The 23534-nt window shown below is 27.9% G+C and overlaps 2 protein-coding genes across 2 annotated transcripts; both read left to right on the forward strand.

Annotated features, from left to right (window-relative positions):
* The first annotated feature begins 12505 nt into the window (after positions 1-12505).
* LOC105778493 (heat shock cognate 70 kDa protein 2) lies at positions 12506-15098 on the forward strand. The gene is made up of 2 exons (XM_012602208.2): positions 12506-12783; positions 13235-15098. Exons 1-2 carry the CDS (start codon positions 12570-12572, stop codon positions 14977-14979), a joined length of 1959 nt encoding a protein of 652 aa, XP_012457662.1. The 5' UTR covers positions 12506-12569; the 3' UTR covers positions 14980-15098.
* A 1261-nt stretch (positions 15099-16359) lies between these two features.
* Positions 16360-16884, forward strand: LOC105776142 (RING-H2 finger protein ATL52). Its single transcript, XM_012598640.2, has one exon. The coding sequence runs from the start codon at positions 16360-16362 to the stop codon at positions 16882-16884; it is 525 nt and encodes a 174-aa protein (XP_012454094.1).
* Positions 16885-23534: the final 6650 nt, after the last annotated feature.

Genomic DNA, 23534 nt, shown 5'->3' on the forward strand with positions numbered 1-23534 from the left:
AGATTTTAAGGCTTAGAGTATATGCACAATTTTCTTTTTCAAAATCAATGTTTTTGTTAGTGGTGGATCCTGAAACTAAGTTTTAGGTGGCTTAATTAAAATTTTAAAAATTAAAAGTTTAATGAAAATTTTTGAACTTTTGGGAGTTTAATAAGAATTTCCAAAATTTTTGAAGACCTAATTAAAAATTTTAAAAATTATGAAGGGATTAATAATAATTTCTCAAAATTTTAAGGTTTAGATTATATTTATATACGGTTTTCTTTGTAAAAATATTATATAAGAATGATTTATCATAATTATAGTTATGATTAATTTAATGGTTTATGTATGTATATGGTCTATTCTTTGTTATAATTATTTTTGTTAAGTGTTTTAGTTTGTGAATAAATTATGAATAAACATTACAAATATATGTTATAAAACATTATAATTTATTATGATAAGACTTTTTTCATTTTATTAATATTTTATTTTAAATAAATTAAGTTAATACATAATTTTAAATTTTAATAAGATAGTATTTTGGATAATATATATTAATTTATTTTTCTCAACTTCTATTTATTATTAATTTTAAATGAAATATATGTTTCATTTTATAATTTTATAATTTTAAATTTTGAAAAAGATATTGATTTTCATTCATTCATTTTATTCTAAATTGTTTTAAATTTTAATTACTTATACGTCTTTTTGAAAAACTCATTTATATAATTTTAATTACCATTAAATAAATACTTTTTAATAGATAATTTTAGTAATATAAATATATATTTAATGAAAATTTTAATAATTTACTTTTTACACTTTGCATATTTTTACAACACAGAGAAAAAAACACTTTTCTATGACATATAATTTTAGCATTTTAATATAGTTTCTTTTAACTTTCAAGTATATATTTTTCAGATAATATGAAACTTAATATAATTTTAAAAGTTTAAATAAATAAAATATTAATTATTTTTAATTATATTAAATTAAAATTCTTTTAAAATATTTCAAAATCATACCTCTTTCTTATATTTTGATTAAATAATAATTTTATTTCTATTTTCTTTTCTTATTATTAAGTTATATTTTAAATATTTTGTTATACTTAAATTAAGATTTAATAATATTCATAATGTCTTTTTATATTAAAATTTAATAATAAATTATAAGATAATATTTTTATTTTTATTTAAAATATTTTAATTAACTAAAATTTGTGCATACATATTGAATAAATAAAATTAAACCATGCATGGTAAGTCTCTAGCCATTTTGTTAAACTTTAGAGAAAAGCTTGAAAACATTTATTCAATCGACCATTATTTACAAGTCTCTAGCCATTTTTCTTTAATTTTTATAGATTTTTTTTTACCATGGGAGCTTTTGACAAGTTGCCATTGTTGGCAAGTAAGTCTCTAGCCATTTTTCATTTATTCTTCAATTGGTGAGATTTTGTTAAGTTTTCATTGTTGACAATTGGATGAATTATGTGTGAAATTGATAAAAATTAAGCTTAGATTATGAAAAGGACTAAATTGTAAAGCTTAATTATTACCTTTGTATATTAGGGGCCAAATTGAATGAAGTACAAATTTATTATGAAATTTTGGTATGAATAGAAAGTATAAGGTGTAACTCCCCGCTTAATTTGTTTCAGTTTCTGTAAATGCCTAATATAAGTGTGAACCTGTTTTAGTGGTTAAGTGTTCTGAGTGTGTGTACGAGGTCTTGGGTTTAAGTCTCATATTTGCAAATTTTGTTATTTTTCTAATCTTAGCATTATCCTTGGTAGATTGGGTTATATTCTGTCTTTGGTAAACTCATATTAGAATGAGCCTATTGGTTCGAGTAGTAAAGAGTTAGGGTGTTGGAGGTCTTGTGTTCAAATCCCTACATGAGCGAGGTTGTTAATTTTTGCTTTGTTGACTGATAGAGTTTCGATATAGCTAAAATTTCGAGGTTCTTGTGAGTTAGTGGGTTAGTGGAAGAAAAATAGGGGATGTGTTATCAAATATGTTGTATTTTTATTTTTTAGAATTTTTCTCTCTCTTCCAGAAAAGAAATTCTGACGTTCTTTTCTTCTCCTTTTAGGTTTTCTGCCAATTTTATTTGTTCTCTTCCTTTCCGATTCTGTCACATTCTCTTTTGCGCAATTCGTCGTGTCTCGATATTTCAGTGTTTTTTTTGAGTTTCTAGTAAGTGTGGTTATTATTTTAGGTTAGAGAATCGTTGATTAATGGGGTTCGTTTTGTGTTTAGGAGAAGATTAAGGGGCTGGGGGTTTCCAATCGGTGCTTTAGTTGTGTGAAATCACCGTTGTTCATTCGAAGGTAAGGGTTTTTTTGGATTAAAGGATTGTTTATTTCGAGGTAGTTTAGTTTGGTATCCATTTAAGCGACTAATTCTGTGATTTATTGGTCAATTTTAGGTGCGGTGTTCTCGAGAGTGTTTTCACATCAAAACCGAACCAGGTGTGTTCCCAAAATACAAAAAATTGAGCTTCGGTGAAAGCCAAAAAACCATACTGTTGATGCTACACGGACGTGTGGCTGGCTGTGTGGTTGGCCATGTGTAAGACATGACTGTGTGATTGACGAGGGCATGGCCGTGCACAAGACACTGCTATGTGGTGGTGTGAGAGTGGCCGTGTGGGCCATACGGGCTAGGCCAAGTTGAGTGTGTGGGCCCATATAATTTTAAAATTTTCCCTAGGGTCGCACGAGTCGTTGGAATCGATTGTGGGCCTACCGTAGGGTCAGTAAGGGTTAACCAAACCCTAGATTATGTGATTTGATATTTTGATAGTTTGCTCTGAGTAGTACACTGTTATACATGTCTGATTATTCTGCTATATATATATGATATCTGTATGCGAGCTTGTTAAGCATGATATTTCTGTATCTGTAATTATGTTTGGGTGGGAATTGTATATGTGGAGGAAGTATTCTATATGGCGACCTTAGCCTATATTCTGGCAGCTTGGCTGCATATTATCTGACATGTTTTTTAATGACACAATATGGTGTGTAAAGGTTGGTGGGTGTTTTAAACACCACATGGTCTGATGGGATGGTTAGAGTTGGTGTGTATAGGATGGGTGTAGGATTCTGTATATCTGATTCTGTTATCTGTATCTGTAAAGGACATAGATCCGAATCTGAATCTGATTGTCTATGTGATTTCTGTATGAATAGCATGTCTATTTCTATTTGGTTACACATTGAGTTTACGAAAACTCACTTTATCTGTCTATTCTGTTCAAGTAATCCACGGACGTAGACGGATCGGTGTGATGGAGCCTCATGGTGACCACGAGTTCGTAAACTGTTTAAGATTGTGGTTTTTATTTTAATTTAAGATTTATTTCTAGGAGTTTTGTAATAATTGGACTCTCCGAACTGTTTGTTTAAATTTTGGGATTTTCGTTTTAACATTTTATTTGCGACGGATATTTAAAAACTTAGTTTTTACTAAAATAAAAGTTTTCCAAAATACGAATGGGATTTCTAGAAATAACATTTTCTATGACTTCCGCTATAAATTACGTTTTGGAAAATTAATTAATTAAATAAGGCTTTCAATAATAGATATAAATGAATATAAGTTATAAAACTGGAACGATTTATCGTAACGACTCAATTGTCAAAACCCTTCTTTATGACATCTCCGGATTTGGCCATAACGTCTAGGTCGGGTCTAAAGTGTTACATAAGATCCCTAATGAATAAATGTGAAATCAAATTTTAATCCAAAGCTTTAAATTGAAAGTTATGTTTGTCCCCGATTTAAGAACTAAATTGAATAAATTGAAAAATATGCATGAACTATTATTTGGTTGTGAATTGATAGAATTATATGTTTTGTGACTTTATGTAGCTAACGTCGACATGAAACTGTCGAGAGGGAAGAGAAAAGTGAAAGTTATCGACAAGTGACTTCAGAATCTCGATTTGTAGTTTTATGATTTGGGATAGATTTAATTTCTTGCATATACATGTTAATTGTGTGATTGATCATTGAGGTAAGTATATGGTGATAGTATATATTGTCTTGATTGAGTTTGATGTGGGATATTGAAATAAAAGACAAATGAAAAATGACATGAAATACTTAAATTATGTTATGTGATATGGTAAATGGATAGAAAAATGTTGTATGCCATATAATACATGTGTGTTAACGATGGATTGAAATATGATTTTGAATTTGAATGTGAATATATATATGATTTGGATTGAATCTCCAATATATTCAAAACATCTAATAATATAAGGAGACTCATAATTAATATATATTCTCAACTTTCTTTGAGGAGTCAATCATCTTTGTATGTTTTGGTGGATCAATTGGAATGCATGCGCACATACAAAAGTTCAAAGATGGGAAATATGTAGTTCTTGACTAAAAATCAATTGTAACGGGGAGTATTTATAATTGATTGGCTTGATGTGTTCAACATGTAAATCAATATAATCTCATGTTGAAATAGGATGTTTAGTTCTCATAAATAATGGTTTAGACATTAATCAAAGATATTCAATAAATAATTTCTCTAAACCATTATGCACATAAATAACAAACTTTTACAAAAGTTTTTAAACTCAATCAATAAAAGACTGAGATATAAACTCATTAGTATTAGCAAGATGAATTTTCTTAATTGCATGATATGAAATTAATTATTTAAACAAGCAATCTTGCAAATGACAGGTTGCAAGTTGATATATGTCATTATTTTGTAGATGTATCTACCAAAATCATGTAATATCAAAACCATCCACATGGTGGATGAATGGACCCATATTCATTTAAGAAATGCAAGACATTAAATCTCAATTTTAGCCAGTGAGTTTCTAATAAGCAATTTTCATTGAGAACAAACAACAAATGAGAATTCTTTAAATTAGAGAATCTTTTGGTTCTTTAATGAATGTCCATATGAATTCTTAATTAATTTTCGCATTATATACGATCCAGGATGGTCTAACTGGTCACGCCAAGTAGTAAATGTATTTGTATCAATAAACTTTTGGTTTGCTTTAACATGCATTTCAATTTTACTAATAATGCCAATATAATTTTACTGTTATTCCTTTTACTTTGTATCCACATATAAGTTCTATTGTGACATTTACTACCGGAAATGTCTAGATCAATGTGAAGTTTATAATGTCACTGAGTTAACAAAATAACTATAATTTCCAAACAATTATATACAATATTGGCTTGAGGAATATGCCAAAATCTATAAATATCCCCAAAAAATATTTATTGCAGACATTCACTTCAAGGAATGTGCAAAAGTAGTTCAAATGATAATGTACGCATATATCATATTTCTTACCAATAAGATTATAAATATATCATTTGCTTCTAAGGAATGATAAATTAATATAAATCATTGAAAATTATGTACTAAGAATAAACATTTGGCAATATTTTGAATCATTCATCTTCTTCTTATCTATTTGCCAATAATGACAATAGGTAATTATTATGTATTACTATATTCACTTCAGGAATGGAACAAAACCAATGGAGTGAATAACTCGTTATTTTGTTTAGCCATAAGAAGATATGAGAATAATTCAAAATACTTTTAAAGCCCTTTTAATAAGAGTTTTGCATAATCAATTAACTACCAAGAATAACCGACTAGGTCATGTACGAAATAATCCTATATTAAATATATCAATAAAAGTCAAATCTCAAACATAAAAATATGACATAATAAAAACTAGTAATTTTTTCTCTCATGACCATCATCACAAACATGCATAAAATTGAATTCAAAATCCAACCACTCATGCTCATAGAACTTCATTTACAATTGCTCATGTCATTTCTCTAAATAATTAACACATTGAATAATATAAAACATATGAACTACTACATTTAACAATTCTTTGAACTAAATCAAATCTGAAAGACCATAAAATTCATTGGTTTATTAACACAAATTGCATACTATAACAACATAAATAAATAAGTTAATATTTATTTTCATCAACAAATGAGATGCTTAAAATAATATGTAACTCATTTAATCAAAACTTAAAAGAAGACAATATCAAATATTTAAACCATATATCAAGTTGATTTAATATTTAAAGATGTACTTTTTTTGCATCGAGTCTTGACGATTTTATAAAGAAGCAAGCAAATTAAACTCCAGTAGTAGACTTTGAATCCAATCAAAATATATTAATCACAAACTTTGAGAGTGAATATTATTTTCCAGGTGTACAACAGATACATAACCAATGACTTTTCATATATAAGTTTTCTCTCTTGCAAGTTCTCATCAGTAATATTTTTCCACATAATCTTAATTGAGAACTTATTTTGAATATTGTAGAGTTATACTCACAGTGCTAAAAAAATTTACAACTTCAGGTGCACCCAACCATAATGAGCTTTAGATAGAATTACCATATTCTATTGCTCATAAGTAGATATTTCACATTTAAATATTTTACTTTCAAGCCCTTAATGGGGATGATGACAAAAGAAAATCACAAAAATAGTAACAGTCAATTCAATTTAATAACAAGAGTAATTAATAACTCAATCCTCCTCTTTCATCATTTCAAAATAGATATTTATAGCAATAGTAATTCATATGAAATATAATCTTTTCTTCATTCACAATCTCAATATGGCATCCATTATAATGAATATATTTTAAAACTAATGCATTAACCATCATAAATTTTGTGCTTCTTAGATATTAATATATTAGCTCTTGTGGAGCTTTCAACTAATTTTGTACTATCAAATATTTGAATAATATTTGTTTGTTTCATACCAAATAAGATAAATATTTTCTATGTAATGATAGAATTCATTGCTACATTCTTTTATCCTTCCTCAAAGAATACTAACATAAATAAAATATTTGGGCATACGCCACATATGTGGCTAATAATTTTCATATCACATTGATAACATAGGTTATATTTACCTTTTGAAGAGTTATCTTGAGAACTCTCATTGTTCTCTTATTTATTTTTATGTTCCCACTTTTAGAGATCCATGATTATATATTTTATTTTCTTTATATTTGCATTCATTTCGGGGAATGCAATAAATTTGGTAGGACAAACTTCTAAACGCCTTCATTGATTCTTTATTTCATAATCATCATCGCAAAATATGTGTGGATTTCAAATCAAAATCTATTTATCATGATTAGTCTCCAATTATAATAAACACGATATAATAAATAAATCAAAGTAAAATATACCTGAGATTCGCTAACATCATTGTAATCACCCTGGCTACTATCACGAGCAGTATTACAAGCAGTAAAACAACTTTGTTTTCCTAATAACATTTATAATCTAATAGTAGAAATATATTTAATAAAAAATCAAAATTTTCGTATGATGCTTGAAAGTTATCTTATACACATTGTACCAAATTTCAATAACACATATATATTATAAAATCTTACTAATCAAATATTTATAAATTCAATTTAAAAGATATAATACAATAATTTCAAGCATATTTAATAACAATAATTTAATCATAAAAAATTTAATCATCTAAATATCATGCATACTATAATTTAATAAAAGAATCTTAGTTTAAAAGAAACTTTAAAGTAACAATACTTTTTCATAAAATAATTTTACCAAAAATCGATCAATAAAGGAAAAAATATACTACGTAAGGATTATATAAATTTATTTGCATAAAAGGGCATAGAGATTTATGTGTACCTAATGATTGCCCGTAGTGTGCAGGCCTCAATTGAAATAGCAACAACTTTAAGAGGCAATCAACAATAGTAAATTTTAGGATATTTTTGTGACTTATGGAGAAAAACAATTAAAAGAGAATTGTGTTGATAACGTGTTATAAAATAAAATATGGAGAATAAAGAACAAAGAGAATGGAAGAGCAAAAGAAAGGGCATATTTTATTGATCAATTCAAATATTTACAAAATTTCGCCAAAATCTCTATTTATAGGCATAAGAACTATAAATGAAGTAGAGATCTGCTTCTAATGACTATTAGAATTTAAAGTACATCAAAATTTATCTTGATCTTGATGGACATCCCGTTAATAAGATATTCATAACGAAATGTATATTATAAAATTTATTTAAACCTTAATTATTTATTTTAAATTAAATTATGATTAAATTTAGATGTGTAATATGATAGAAAAAGATATTCTCGTTCATTCAAAAGTTTTCGAACTCATGCTTTTATATATATATATTATAGATAATGATAAATGAAATTTAAATAATTTAAAATAATGATATATAAATTATAAATTATAAAATAATATAATTTTTATATATCTTTTAAATAGTAAATATAAATAAAGTATTTTAATAATTTTCACTTCTAAATGCAAAAGCCAAAAACTAAAAATACTTTAATTTGGGTTTGGGTGGAAAAATACTATTTGACTGCACATTTGATTGCAAAAGCCAAGAATTTTTCATTGCTTTTGTGGTGGAAAAACACTTTTAACCCCAAAGTGTTTTTCCATTGAAATGGAGAACGCACCCTAAAACTAACAATAAGGTATGTGTTTTTATTTAAATACAATTATACCAATAATGGCACTAAATTAAAATGTGTATACAATAAAATTATACATAAATTTATGAAAACATATTTATATTAAAATAATGGTTAGAAATATTATATTATATTTATACTAAAATAAAATAACATAAAATGAGAATTACAACTCTTATTAGAACTCCAATTGGTAAATTGAAAAATTAGGGTCCAATTGAAGTGTGGTCGAGTGAGAGCCAAAATTTGGCTTAAAAGTCAAATCCAACATCGAGTCGATCAATATCCATAGAGCCAATTTTTGCTCCAAAATTTTCATGGAATCAAATATGCACATGTAAATGTACATTTTAATTTATTTATAATTTTATTATATAAACATGCACCTAAAGTCGCATCATCTGAATCAATTTTATTTGAGCACTTATATGCCGGTCCATTTTTACATGCATACACAATTTCTTTTATATTATATTTCAACCTCATACATATTATAAAAAAAATTAATATATACAAAAGTATCTGACGATATTATCACTTTTTATTTTTTTCATGACTATTTTATGGTTGAAAAAAGAAATAAATTTCAACCACATACATATATACAAAAATATCTAAATTTAGTAATTTATATTTATTTGATACTTAAAACTTTTTGTTGGGACTTAAATGGTATCTAAATTTGAAAACTATAAATCTATTTGGTACTTTTTTTAGATACTTGACTAACAACGTTAAAATACGCTGACGTGGCATTGACAACTAATAGCATGATGACACGTAGTAGTCTCACATTTTGACACGTGACAAAGAACTCTTGTTGGATAGATTTCTTCAATGTATTCATATGTTATCCCTTTTAAGTTTCAAAGCCAGTTCAACCCTTGAGACTACAAGAGCTTGCCCACATCCTAAATACCTCCACTTCATCATCATCACCGATGGTTTTGAACTAAAAATTAACTAAAAATGGTTCGCCACTTCATTATGCCTTTTATGCCCCTCCCTCTTATAGCTGATGAAGTTCCAACATTGGTGTAACATTGCATGAATTACAGCTGTAAAAAATATCACTAGAATCTCAGCCCCTTGAATTGCACCCATGCAGTCTAAGTGGATGAAATTGAAAAACAAAACCATTAACTTTTTTTTTATTAGATTAGCTTGAGTCTATATATGTTCAAGTCTACAATCCCATGACTAGTGGCACAAAGATAACGATGGTGGCCTTTGCTCTAGAGATATTCATGACTTTGTCAGGTTAGGTCAGATCGTGCCTAAGCATGATGATAATATATTTTATGAGTCTAATATTTTGTTTAAATTCACCTCTATTTATAAATGATTAATTCAAATCTATTTTCGTCCCACCCATATTATTTAAAAAGAAAAATAAAATACATATTTATATTATTTTAGTTTAAAATTTAATACTCTAATATATTTTTTATTTATTGAAATTTTATATAAAATTATCTTAAAATTTTTAGTGATGCGCATAAGAATATTTTAAAAATAATTACTTGGTACACGTGTAATGTTTTTATTCTGTGATTAAGATTTTGACTCATGCCTTATTTTTTTATATAATTTTTAAACATAATTTAATGATATATAGAAAAATCACAATATAGAGTTAAAATAATTATCGAAAAATAAAAGATAAATATATATTATGTAAATATATAAAAAATGAATATAATATATTACCATTTTTCTATTCCGAAGACTTAATGTAAGGTTAAGATTAAAACCATATTTTTACGTATCTTCCTTTTTTTCTTTTCATGGTTTTACGTTTATTTCGTGTGTTTAAACTAGATATACTCGTGGACAGATCATTAGATGGTAGTTTTTTAAATATAAATACTTTTTAATGTATTATTAATGTGTTAGAAAATTTTTATTTTAACATTTTCAGTGCATTTAGTGTGTTTTATATATATATATAGATATTAAAATATTAATAAATAAAAACTAGTCTAAAAATTTAAATATGGACGGGACAAGTCAAGTCCGGGTTTACTTTTCTTAAATTAGGCGGGGTTTGGACAAAAAAATAAGCCTATTTTTTCAGGCCAGGCCCAAATTTAAAAAATTGGTCTAAATACCTTGAATGGGCTTGGCCTGGCCCATAAGCACCTTTAGTCGATAAGTATTGATCCATCATACTAATTATCTATTCGTTGGCTCGAGCTAACTAGTTAAACTTAAAAAAAATAATTTAATAGCCTAGTGACTTTAGTAAAAACTTTCGAATAGTTCAATGACCATTTTGTAACTTTTTGAAGTTAAGTGATCAAAACATAAACTTACGAATAGTTTCTTGACTTTGGGCGTAGTTTACCCATTATTAATTTATGTATTTGTAAACATTTTTTAAATTTTTAATAAGAGGCTGTGATGTGTCATCATGTGGTTAGCTATCATTGCCACATCAATACAAACTAACTGTTTTGTGCGAAGGTATCAAAGTGTGTGACGAAATACAAGTTCAAATGCCAACTAGGTAAAAAAAAAAGTTTAGGTACCAACTGCGTATTTTTAGACAAGTTTAGAGGGCAAACTACATATTAATCTTAAAAATACAATTATTAAAATTTAGAATATTACTTTTAAAACCGAAGATCCAAGTTATCCAATGTTATACACACATAAATATTTAAATTTGATCCTCGTGTTTTAAATACACTTCTCATTATACCTGAACAAAATTTAAACATCCAAGTTAAGGATTAAGTTAACAAAATAACTTGATTAACATGATATTGATATTTAAAGATCCAATTGAAACGTTTTAGAGACTTTTAAGACTAATATAAAATCTGAACCATAATTTGGAGACATATGATGAAATTAACCTATTTGATAAAATAAAAAGAAGTCATAAAAATAAAATAATTAATAAAAATAATAAAGGTAAATTACATAATTAGTCATTCAATTTTATAAATTTTCAATTTGGTAACTAAAAATAAAAAATTACATATATAACACCATTGTTAGATAGTTTTCATTTTAGTCACTTGCTAGGCTAACGTACAATATTACTATATATTCATTTTAATCACCCAACTTTAGTAAATTTTCATAATTTTATTTTTTTTGAAAAAGGAAAACTTGGGTTTTATAAGGAATTAAGTTTCTCTCAGTTACGGAGATGAAACTATAACTCAATTCCTTATAAAAATCCAGATAATTCTTTGTAAAACTCAAGTGTCTCTTTGTGAAAACACAAGTATTTTTCTTATAAAAACTCGAGTAATTCTATAAAAAACCCATGTTTTCCCTTTTATGGAAAAAAATTAAAATTAATTCTAAAAGAATGTTTTTGAGAAAAATGGTTTTTCTAGTCAAAATCCATGTTTTTTTCCCTTTTTTGCTAAAAAATTAAAATTAATTCTAAACAAAGAGAAAAAATGAAATTAAAAAGATAAAATGATAATTCCTTGTAAAAACTCTAATTTTTCTTATAAAAATTCAATAATTCCCCGTCAAAACTCATGTTTTCTTTTATTGAAAAATTAAAATTACTCATTAAAAAGATAAAATGAATAATTAAAATGAAAATATGCTAAAGTTGAATGATTAAAATAAGTGTACAATAACAATTTCGTTAATCAAATAGTCGTGGAGCAATCAAAACAAGAAATTATCTAATGATGAGTGACTAGAAAAACTATCTACTGGCAGTACCATATTTTAAAATGTTTTATTTTTAGTGATCAAAATGAAAACTTACGAAAATTAGATGAGTAATTATGCAATTTACATAAAAAAAATAGAAAAGGAAAATTCGAGAACTAACCTGAAGCGAGAGATATCAGGTTCGAAACGGTAGAGTGAAATCTAACGGCTATAAATTCGGTGATTCGAACTTTCTAGAACTCTTAGACCAAATCAGACAATCATGTTTATAAATTCTGTCTTCTCTTTCTAACTCTCCCCCTCCATTCAAAAAATCGAAAAAAATTCGTTAATTCCTGGACCGTCTGATTTCTTTGATTGTTCAAAGTAATCAATATCAATGGCTGCAAAAGGAGAAGGACCCGCTATCGGAATTGATCTAGGCACGACCTACTCCTGTGTCGGAGTATGGCAACATGACCGAGTCGAAATCATCGCCAATGACCAAGGCAACAGAACGACGCCGTCTTACGTCGCTTTCACCGATTCCGAGCGTTTAATCGGCGACGCTGCTAAAAATCAAGTCGCCATGAACCCTATCAACACCGTCTTTGGTAATTGCCTAGTTTCTGATTCTAAAATCAATTAATTTTAATTGGTCAAATTTAATAAAAGATCCTAATACTTTACATTTTTTACAAATTTGATTAATCTGTTATAATTAAATATTGATTAGCATAGGTTTTCAGTTTCAAATCTTATGATTAAATTTTTAAATTTTATTATGATTATTATTTAAAAAGATAAAAATATCCTTGTAAAAATATAATTTAATTTGTTTATAAAAAGTATTTTAATGATTTTATAATTGAATTGGTTTTAAGAAAAAAGATTAGATTAACTTATTAGACAAAATTGCTTTTTGGACTGATTTATGGAAGGATTGAAGAGTAAATTTGTTAAAATCGTATGGAGAAGGGACCTTTTTTGGAATTTGACCATTTTATACAATGATATAAATTTGTTGACTCAAACGTCTGACAATTGTTACTGATGATTAAACAGATGCTAAGAGGCTAATTGGGCGAAGATTCACTGATTCATCGGTTCAAAGCGATATAAAGCTTTGGCCGTACAAGGTGATTGCCGGCTCCGGCGATAAACCGATGATCATCGTTAGTTACAAAGGCGAAGACAAGCAATTCTCCGCCGAGGAAATCTCTTCCATGGTGTTAACCAAAATGCGTGAAATCGCCGAAGCTTACCTCGGTTCCACAATCAAGAACGCTGTCGTCACCGTCCCTGCTTATTTCAACGATTCCCAAAGGCAAGCCACCAAGGATGCCGGTGTAATCGCCGGTCTCAATGTCATGCGTATCATCAACGAACCAACCGCCGCCGCAATTGCTTACGGTCTCGACAAGAAAGCAAGCAGCGTCGGCGAAAAAAACGTACTGATCTTCGATTTAGGTGGCGGCACCTTCGATGTCTCGTTGCTTACGATCGAAGAAGGGATTTTCGAAGTTAAAGCCACCGCCGGCGATACTCATTTAGGCGGCGAGGATTTTGATAATCGAATGGTGAATCATTTCGTTCAAGAATTTAAAAGGAAGAACAAGAAGGACATTAGTGGAAACCCTAGAGCTTTGAGAAGATTGAGAACTGCTTGTGAAAGAGCTAAAAGGACACTTTCGTCTACAGCTCAAACCACCATTGAAATCGATTCCTTGTTCGAAGGAATCGATTTTTATTCGACGATAACTCGAGCTCGATTCGAAGAACTCAACATGGATTTATTCAGAAAATGTATGGAACCTGTTGAGAAATGTTTGAGAGATGCTAAAATGGATAAAAGTACTGTCCATGATGTTGTTCTTGTTGGTGGTTCAACTAGGATCCCTAAAGTACAATCCTTGTTACAAGATTTCTTCAATGGGAAAGAGCTTTGTAAAAGTATTAACCCCGATGAGGCCGTCGCATATGGCGCAGCGGTTCAAGCCGCGATTTTAAGCGGCGAAGGGAACGAGAAGGTTCAAGACTTATTACTCCTCGATGTCACACCGTTGTCGCTCGGTTTGGAAACCGCGGGCGGGGTTATGACCGTTTTGATCCCACGAAACACGACGATCCCGACAAAGAAAGAACAAGTTTTTTCGACGTATTCGGATAATCAACCGGGCGTGTTGATTCAAGTTTACGAAGGTGAGCGAGCAAGGACTCGAGATAACAACTTGTTAGGCAAATTCGAACTATCGGGTATTCCGCCAGCACCGAGGGGAGTCCCGCAAATCACCGTGTGTTTCGATATCGACGCGAATGGCATCTTAAACGTATCGGCCGAAGACAAAACGACCGGACAAAAGAACAAGATCACGATCACGAACGATAAAGGTCGATTATCGAAGGACGAGATCGAAAAAATGGTGCAAGAGGCCGAAAAATATAAATCCGAAGACGAAGAACATAAGAAGAAAGTTGAGGCGAAAAATGCATTAGAGAATTATGCTTATAACATGAGGAACACCATTAAAGATGAAAAGATTGGTTCAAAGCTTTCACCTGATGATAAAAAGAAAATTGAGGACGCCATTGATGCTGCTATTAATTGGCTTGATGCTAATCAATCGGCTGAAGCTGATGAATTTGAAGATAAAATGAAAGAGCTTGAGAGTCTTTGTAATCCCGTTATTGCTAAGATGTACCAAGGCGGAGCTGGACCGGATATGGGTCGTGCTGGTGGCATGGCTGATGATGTTCCGCCGTCTCGTGGCGGCGGTGGTGCTGGTCCCAAAATTGAAGAAGTTGATTAAGCTTTTTGGTTAATTTAGTTTTTTCTTTTTCAGAAATTTTCTTATTTTGGATTTTATGCTTTTCTTAATTTTCTTTTTGATGAATGCAATTTCCAATTTTTGTGTCTTGCTTGGAAAAATTGCAGTATTAAGTTGTTAGTTATATTAAATTTCTTAAGAATAAAATGGTATGCTTTATTTTATTTTATTTTCAAATTTTACCAAATCGTGATGCTTTAGCATTACTTTTTAAAAGTAGTGTCTATCGATTTCACCATAATGGGTTGCTCAAAAATAATAACCTATTTTTAATCAATTGTCGAGATTAAAGATGATGAGATAATATCTGATTTTTAATCAATTTTTACCATATAAATTATTTTTAAATTTAAAATTTAATCTTGTTATTTATAATTTAGTATAGTTTGAAATTTTCTCTTAGAAACTCAATAAAAGAATTCATGAATTAAAAATAAAATAATATAAAGTTCATATGTTATCGAAAAAATAATATTAAAATTAAAAATAATGGTGTTTATTAATTAGTCGATTAGAAGTGCTCATGGATCGGGTTTGAACTAATCTTAAATATGATATTAATATTCTTTTTATTAGCTCAAATTCTGCCTAGCTCGAAGGACTTAAAATTTTACCTAAGCCCACAAATATTTGTAAATGATCAACCTAAGTCAATTTTAGGCCCATCCATATTATTTTTGAAAATTTTAAAAGTATTTATATTATTTTTAATAATTTTTATTTATTAAAATGTTATTTATAAACATCTTATCATTTTTTTTATATTTACATTATAGTATTATATATTACTATAGATTTAGTTTTTTGTGTTAAAAATTATATAATACATAAAATTAGAAAAGGAGCTGGTTGGGATTGGACTCGAACCTAAATTGTTCAAGCCTTTGCTTGACCAATATTTTAAACAGACTTAATTTTTTCTGTTCAAGCTCATTTTTCGAGTCTAATATTATTTTTCAAGCCTTCCTAAATTTTGGGCAAGCCTTTAAGCTTGGATAGGTATCTTGCCCATTAACATGTCTACAACTAATGAAACTATAAAAGTGACTAAATCTATGTCAAATTAAAATCTATAGACTTAATCATAAATTTGAGCATAGTAGAGGGACCAAAATCAAATTTGACATTTTTCTCCTAAATTTTAAGTCTCTAAATTATTGGGCTTGGGGTTTAGCATGTGGCCGCATAGGCCTCAAATAAGTTTTCATATAAAGTCATAATTGATTAATAATGTACCTTTCACTAATCTTTATAATATACTTCGTAGTACAATGTTAATCTTTGCAATCATCGACCAAAGCAATGCCTACCTCAAATAAATTCTTTCTATTCAAATCTCTACGACATTTTTCCACTTCTTCCATGGGAGACGACGATGCTTTCAATCTCCAAAACACCAGATTATCCGTCATTCTAGTCGGTTTTGGATCGGCGGCTTTAGTCATAACAATCTACCATTGCATCGCCATGGGATGGTGCCACCACTTCCGTAATAATCGAGGCCAAACATCGCAACCACAACGCGATCATCATCATCTTCACCACCAACAACAGCAACGTGTGTACGGACATGAAATGTTGGAGATTATGAGCTTTGAGAATTCGACAGCCGAACTCATCCCTGCCCATAAGTACCAAAAGGGCATGGGTTTGGTCGACGAAGATGGGATGTGCTCGGTGTGTTTGTCACAATTCGAAGAAGGCGAAGAGTTGAGGACGTTACCGGAATGTTTGCATTCTTACCATGCACCATGTATAGATATGTGGCTTTATTCGCATTCGAGTTGTCCTATGTGCCGTACCGATGCCACGCCGTTGCCGCAAATATCTCACCTTCGGTCGGATTCGGGTTTTGTGCGTTTGGATATAGACAGGTATGTTGCTTAATATTGTACAATATTCCCGGATATTGTGATCACTTAAAAAAGGTTGATTGTGTTTATCTAACCATTGCAACACTCAATGTGCAACTAATGCATGATATTCATTATGGTACAGTTTTACCCAAATTATGATTTTGATTTTTTTTTTTATGTTGAAGTTTAGAATTTTGTTCTCGTAATATAATTTGATCATTTTATTTTTGTAATGTTATTAGGTAGTTTAAAATTACCGGGATGGTATCAAGAGCAGATAAAGGCTTTAAAACCCCAAAAATGGTAAAGTTGTAATTTGATCGTTCTAGAAATTGCTTAGTTTTCTTTTTATCGACAAATATAAAGTTGTAAGCTAATACAACAAAAAGTTACATTTTGGACCTCTAAAATTTTAAATTTTAAATCTAACGTCCCCAATATAAATTTTGTGACTTCACTCTTGTATTCTCGTTAAAATATTGAAGTGATTTTTTAAAATAACATTCCTTCTAACTTATTATGCTAACAGATTTTTTTTATTAGATGGGTGTTTTAATAAAAAAATGCACGTTAGCATTTTTAACTAGCATAGTTAATAAAATTTCATGTTAATATTCTTAATCAAAATAGTTAATATTATTAATTATTTAGACTAACTAATGATATTTAAAAGTAGAATATTAGCTAAATTATATTATCTTTTATGCAAAAAATTATGCGAAATTATAGGATTAAATCCCTAATTTGATGGTAGAGAATTTTACCAAGGAATTGTGTAAAGGGATGAGTCTTTACAAAATTAAACATCAAATTAAGCATAAGATGGGAAGAAAATATGGGAAGAGGAGTAAATTGACAAAATGGAGGTAAAAGATTTCTAAGAAAAAAGAAGATGATTATTTGATATATAGTTAGGAAATCTTATTATCGGTTGAAATTAGTGTTAAAAATCAATCAATTTTCACGAATTCTTGATTGATCATTTAAAAGATTGATTGATGTTTTGTGATAGTTGAATTTAGCAATATAGTTGTATTTATTGTGTATGTAATTTTTATACTACTTCAATAAATCATCAAAATTATTGATTTTTAAAAAGTTTCTCGTGAAAATAGATATTTGATTTCATAAATTAAATATTCTAGACTTGACACTAAACAATCTCTCTACTTTGACTTACAAGATACAAAGTTTTGAAAGCCATATAAAAAAACTATAAAGAAAAATTTAACCAAAATGTCAAGCAACAACCCGATTAAAAGTCACTAAAGAAAGATTCAAAGCTTGGGGTTTAGAATTAAAGACTTGTGTCACCACATCACGCTAACAAACACTCTCACCATTTCACTCTGGGACTATCGCGAAATTGTATTTCTCCTACCACCACTCGAGAGAGTACATGTGAGGTGTCTTTAAAATTTAGAGGGGATGTTACTTATTCTAACAAACACTCTCACCATTTCACTCTGGGACTATCGCGAAATTGTATTTCTCCTACCACCACTCGAGAGAGTACATGTGAGGTGTCTTTAAAATTTAGAGGGGATGTTACTTATTCTAAAAAAGAGTGAAAAGAAGGACAAATAACTGTGAAGAATAAATTGAGGGAAGATCAAAGAAAGCCTTGGAACAAGTCAATGAACCTCTCAATGAGACGAAGATGGAAACGTCATCTCAATGGTAAACTTAGTACTCGTATCACTAGATTCACCCTTGGAGCCATCGCACCACTAAATAATCATTTGCAATATATATATATATATATAATACTTAGGGAGAAGGGAAACAAATGAAGAGGAAGCGAGGGGGCGGTGGTTAGCCATCAACCACCCAATGACCAACCACCCTCAAGGCCGATTTGGAAAAGCTAGAGAGTTTAGGTTGGGAGAGGGTTTTTTGATATCCCTAATTTAAAAGATCAGAATATTGCTTTTTCAATATATATCTAACAATTGATTTTTACATTAAATAAATAATTAAATATTTTAATTTATTTTTTTTAACATTAATTTCATTATAGGTTATTATCATATCTGTTCTTTTAAATATAATATCTAGAACTACCCATAGCTTCTCCCGAACCCTTAATTAGGAGGATAATGCTCTTCAACGTACTTGAATCCACGTCTTTCTGTACTGGCAACAATGTCGATGCTAACCAAATTAAGACTCAATCAACCCATTTTAAATTTACTTAAAACTTAGCAGAATTGATATAAGTGAATTGAACATGAAATATGATGATTAAATTAAAAATATATATATAAATCATATAAAATATTATAGGCTTTTTTACCCAAATAATATAAAAAATGATTAATTACGAAAAAGGGACGAAAATAGATTAATTACGAAAATATGCATTTGCTACAATGTTCTGACGATGCCGCCTGACATATCTCCGACACTAGACTGAAATGTGTTGACCTAAAATATTCAGGGACATGATCTGTAAATTTCCTGCTTTGATTGCCAACTGAAAAAAATGCTTTAAGGGTGTCGCGTAGTGTGGCGGCACCAAACTTTAAATAGGGCAAATTGCTTCATAAACTCCTATTATTTATTATTTTCTTTTATTTCCTTTTAACACAAAAAATAGAGAGGCTTCTTACCAATTAGTCCAAAAAGTTTTTTCTACCAAAAAATATTTTTGTAAAAAAACTGATTCCAGCTGAAAATAAATTTTATTTATTTTTCAAAAATATTTTTTGTTCACATTATATTTGGAAACTATAAATTTAACTAATAATTATTTTGTTGGAATAACTTTTTATAAAAATACTTTTTGGTAGAAAGAACTTTATGGACTAATTGATAAGAGACCTCTCTATTTTTGTTGTTAAAGGGAAATAAAAGAAAACAATAAACAAGGGAGTTTATGAAGCAATTTACCTTATTTAAAATTTGGTGCTACCTTTAAGCTGCCAATCAAAATGGAAAATTTACTAATCAGATCCCTGAATATTTTAAATAATCATTTTTTAATCTGGTGCCGCCAATATATTAGACGACACCGCTAGAACACTATAACAAATACCTATTTTCGTAATTAATCTATTTTTCATACCATTTTCATAATTAATTATTATTTTATATTATTTAGAATAAAAAACCAAGATTATACAAGTGTGTAAATCTAACTTAGTTTTACACGGTTTTGGCTTTCATTAAATTTGTATCCATTATTATTTAATATATGTTTAATTGTCATTTAAAAGTTCACTTTAACATTTAATGGCTGTATCATACACATTTAAATGATAATGATAAATGTTTTGGATATTAATAGACGAAAAAGTAATGAACCGGATTCTAACTCGTTTTACACTAATATAAGTAAATTCTTCTTTATATATATGTGGTATGATAAATTTAATCTTTAACGTTTACTCTTTTTTGTTACTTTTGACCCCAATTTTTTTTTTATCATTTCAGCCCTCAACTTTGAAAAATAGTCAAATCACTGTTTTTTAGTCGGAAAAGTTGACTAGCCCAATAAAATTTTACCAACACTAATGTGACAACACACGTGATAATTCACATATACTTCATAAAAATTTAAAAATAATAAAATATTTTTAAAAATTCAACAAGTTTTTTATTAACCTTTTCCCTATATAGTTAAATCCAAAATAAATAAAAAAATAGGAGGTTGTTTCATAATCCTAAAAATGAAAGCCTAGAAATAAAACATGTTTGATTCATAAAATTTAATAATGACAAGAGCTGTTTCACTTAAATTCTTTGGTGGAATGAATATGATGCTACCTTTTAGCTAATCTTTGTCCTTAATTAGGGAAAAATCTTAGCAAAAGATCAATTTCTTTTCTTTTAATCTTTTTATTACTTTATATAAATAATGTTTTTATTATTATGTTTACTCTTTTTGATACAATGTCTAGAACTACCTATAATATGTTTCAACAAATTTGAACCCACATCTTCCTGTACTGACAATAATGTTAAGGCCAATCGAACTAAGACTTAATAATATAAGGCATAAAATATTCAAATACAAAAGAAAAAAAATTAAATCAATTTTTTTATCAATACATATAAATATTAAATTGCCAGTTAAACAAATTTTTTTATATATTTTATGTTTTCTTGGATTTCAGAATCATCCCATGTGAAATTTGCGAAAAACCAAGAAGGAAGACAGAAATTCCCATATCAACTTACTACCCCCCTTTTTTTTAAAAGGAAAATTAAAAATAAATTGTTTGTGTATGGGAAAAGTGATTTTTCACTTGCCTTCTTTTGAAACTTGTGCTTTTAAAATGTAGGCTACACACACTCACATGCTTGTTCCATGCTTTTTTTTTTCTTCAATTTTGATAATTGAATTTATGTATTTTTTTGTGAGTTTAGAATTTGAATTTTAACATTATATATAATAATAATAATAATTGTATTAGGGTTTTATTATATAGTTTGACCCAAAAGCAAGTCTAAAAATATGTTTAGGGTGAAATTGAATTGTAAAATTACAAGAGGTTAAAAAATAAATTTTATCATGTATTCATTTATGGTTTTATTATTTTCAAGGATTAAATTATTTTTTTATTTGGAGGCAAAACACAATTTTCTCATATATTAATTTATAATTTCATCAATTATTAGAAGTCACAGGAGCATATATCTGAAAACTTTTAAGTTTTGGGATACTTTTTGAGTTTCTTAGTTATATTTAAAGCGGGTCTCATTTTTTAAATTAAATTTTAAATACGCTTTTTGTTATTAATAATAATATTTTAAATAATAAACAATTTTAAACATCATGCATTAAATTATAATTAAAATCTAAAACTAAAATCTTAACAGAAATCACAAAATAATATAATTACAAGCAACAATCATATATATATATCATTATTATATAAAAGAAGGTCGAGGGGTATATATTAAAACGTTGAGTTTTGAGATAGTTGTTTTAAGTTCCAAAATATTTATTTAATTATTAACCTATAATTATGGGACCTATTATTAACTTAAATTAATTACATTATTTAACATTTTAATTTAATTATCATATTATATGCCTCATTATTAATCACATCATATAATAATTTAATTTACATTACGAAAAAAAACTTGATATCTTTTAAATAAGATTTTAGATGCAAGTCGTGGAAAAAAACATTAAAATTATCGAACATTGAAAACTAAAATAACATTATTTTACAAAATAAATTATATTATTTTGAGAATTTTTAATTTTATATGAAAAAATGGGTTTTTACCCAAATAGTATAGAAAAAAATCTGAAATAGGATGTCGAAAAAATTTTACCAAAATAGGTTACTTTTTAATTGGAGCCTATTAGATAGGCGCCAATAAATAAAATAATAATAAATTTTTTTTGAATAAAATATAATTTTATACTTTACCGGGTCAGTATATAACCCGTATAATACATAGTATTGGCGCCAATGGTGGTGCCTATCTAGGAGGCGCCAATGGTGGTGCCTATCTGGGAGGCGCCAATGCTCTGATTTTTTCGGGTTTAGGGTTATGTTATAAATTTAGGATTATGTTATAAATTTTTGTGTTTGTAATTATTTAAAATTCAATTTATTAGTAATAAATTACAAAATTACTAATAAGTTATACTAATAAATTTATAACATAATCCTAAATTACTAACAAATTAATTATAAAATAATTACAATATTCATACAAAAAATTACAATATTACAATATATCCCGACATTACAATATTCATACAAAATTACAATATTACAATGTTCATACAAATTATTTAAAATTTAGGATTATGTTATAAATTTAGGATTATGTTATAAATTTTTGTGTTTGTAATTATTTAAAATTTAATTTATTAGTAATAAATTACAAAATTACTAATAAGTTACTAATAAATTTATAACATAATCCTAAATTACTAACAAATTAATTATAAAATAATTTCAATATTCATACAAAAATTACAATATTACAATATATCCCGACATTACAATATTCACACAAAATTACAAAATTACAATATTCATATAAAATTGCAATATTTTTTGTTATTAATTATTAATTATAGATTATCTATATTTAGTATGAATTGTAAATTTTTTATGAATATTGTAATATTATAATTTTGTATGAATATTGCAATTTTTTGTATGAATATTGTAATATTGTAATATTATAATTTTGTATGAATATTGTAATGTCGGGATATATTGTAATATTGTAATTTTTTGTATGAATATTGTAATTATTTTATAATTAATTTGTTAGTAATTTAGGATTATGTTATAAATTTATTAGTAACTTATTAGTAATTTTGTAATTTATTACTAATAAATTAAATGTTAAATAATTACAAACACAAAAATTTATAACATAAATTTCATTGGCGCCTCTCTATAAGGCACCTTCATTGGCGCCTCTCTATAAGGCACCTTCATTGGCGCCTACCTGATAGGCGCCACCCGACCCGACCTGACCCGTTGACCGTATTTTGACCCGTATTTTTTTTAAAAATTATTAAAAAAATATAAAAAAATATTTTATTCAAAAAAAATTATTATTATTTTATTCATTGGCGCCTATCTAATAGGCTCCAATGAAAAAAGTAACCTATTTTGGTAAATTTTTTTTCTGACATCCTATTTCAGTATTTTTTTTCTATACTATTTGGGTAAAAAACCCGAAAAAAATACACGT

The sequence above is a fragment of the Gossypium raimondii genome, chromosome 10, assembly GCF_025698545.1.
Source record: "Gossypium raimondii isolate GPD5lz chromosome 10, ASM2569854v1, whole genome shotgun sequence".
NCBI classification, from domain to species: Eukaryota; Viridiplantae; Streptophyta; class Magnoliopsida; order Malvales; family Malvaceae; genus Gossypium; species Gossypium raimondii.

Coding starts and splice junctions, on each gene's coding strand:
- LOC105776142 (XM_012598640.2), top strand. CDS start 16,360: ATGGGAGACGACGATGCTTTCAATCTCCAAAACACCAGATTATCCGTC.
- LOC105778493 (XM_012602208.2), top strand. CDS start 12,570: ATGGCTGCAAAAGGAGAAGGACCCGCTATCGGAATTGATCTAGGCACG. Junction 12,784..13,234: donor CCCTATCAACACCGTCTTTG/GTAATTGCCTAG, acceptor ATGATTAAACAG/ATGCTAAGAGGCTAATTGGG.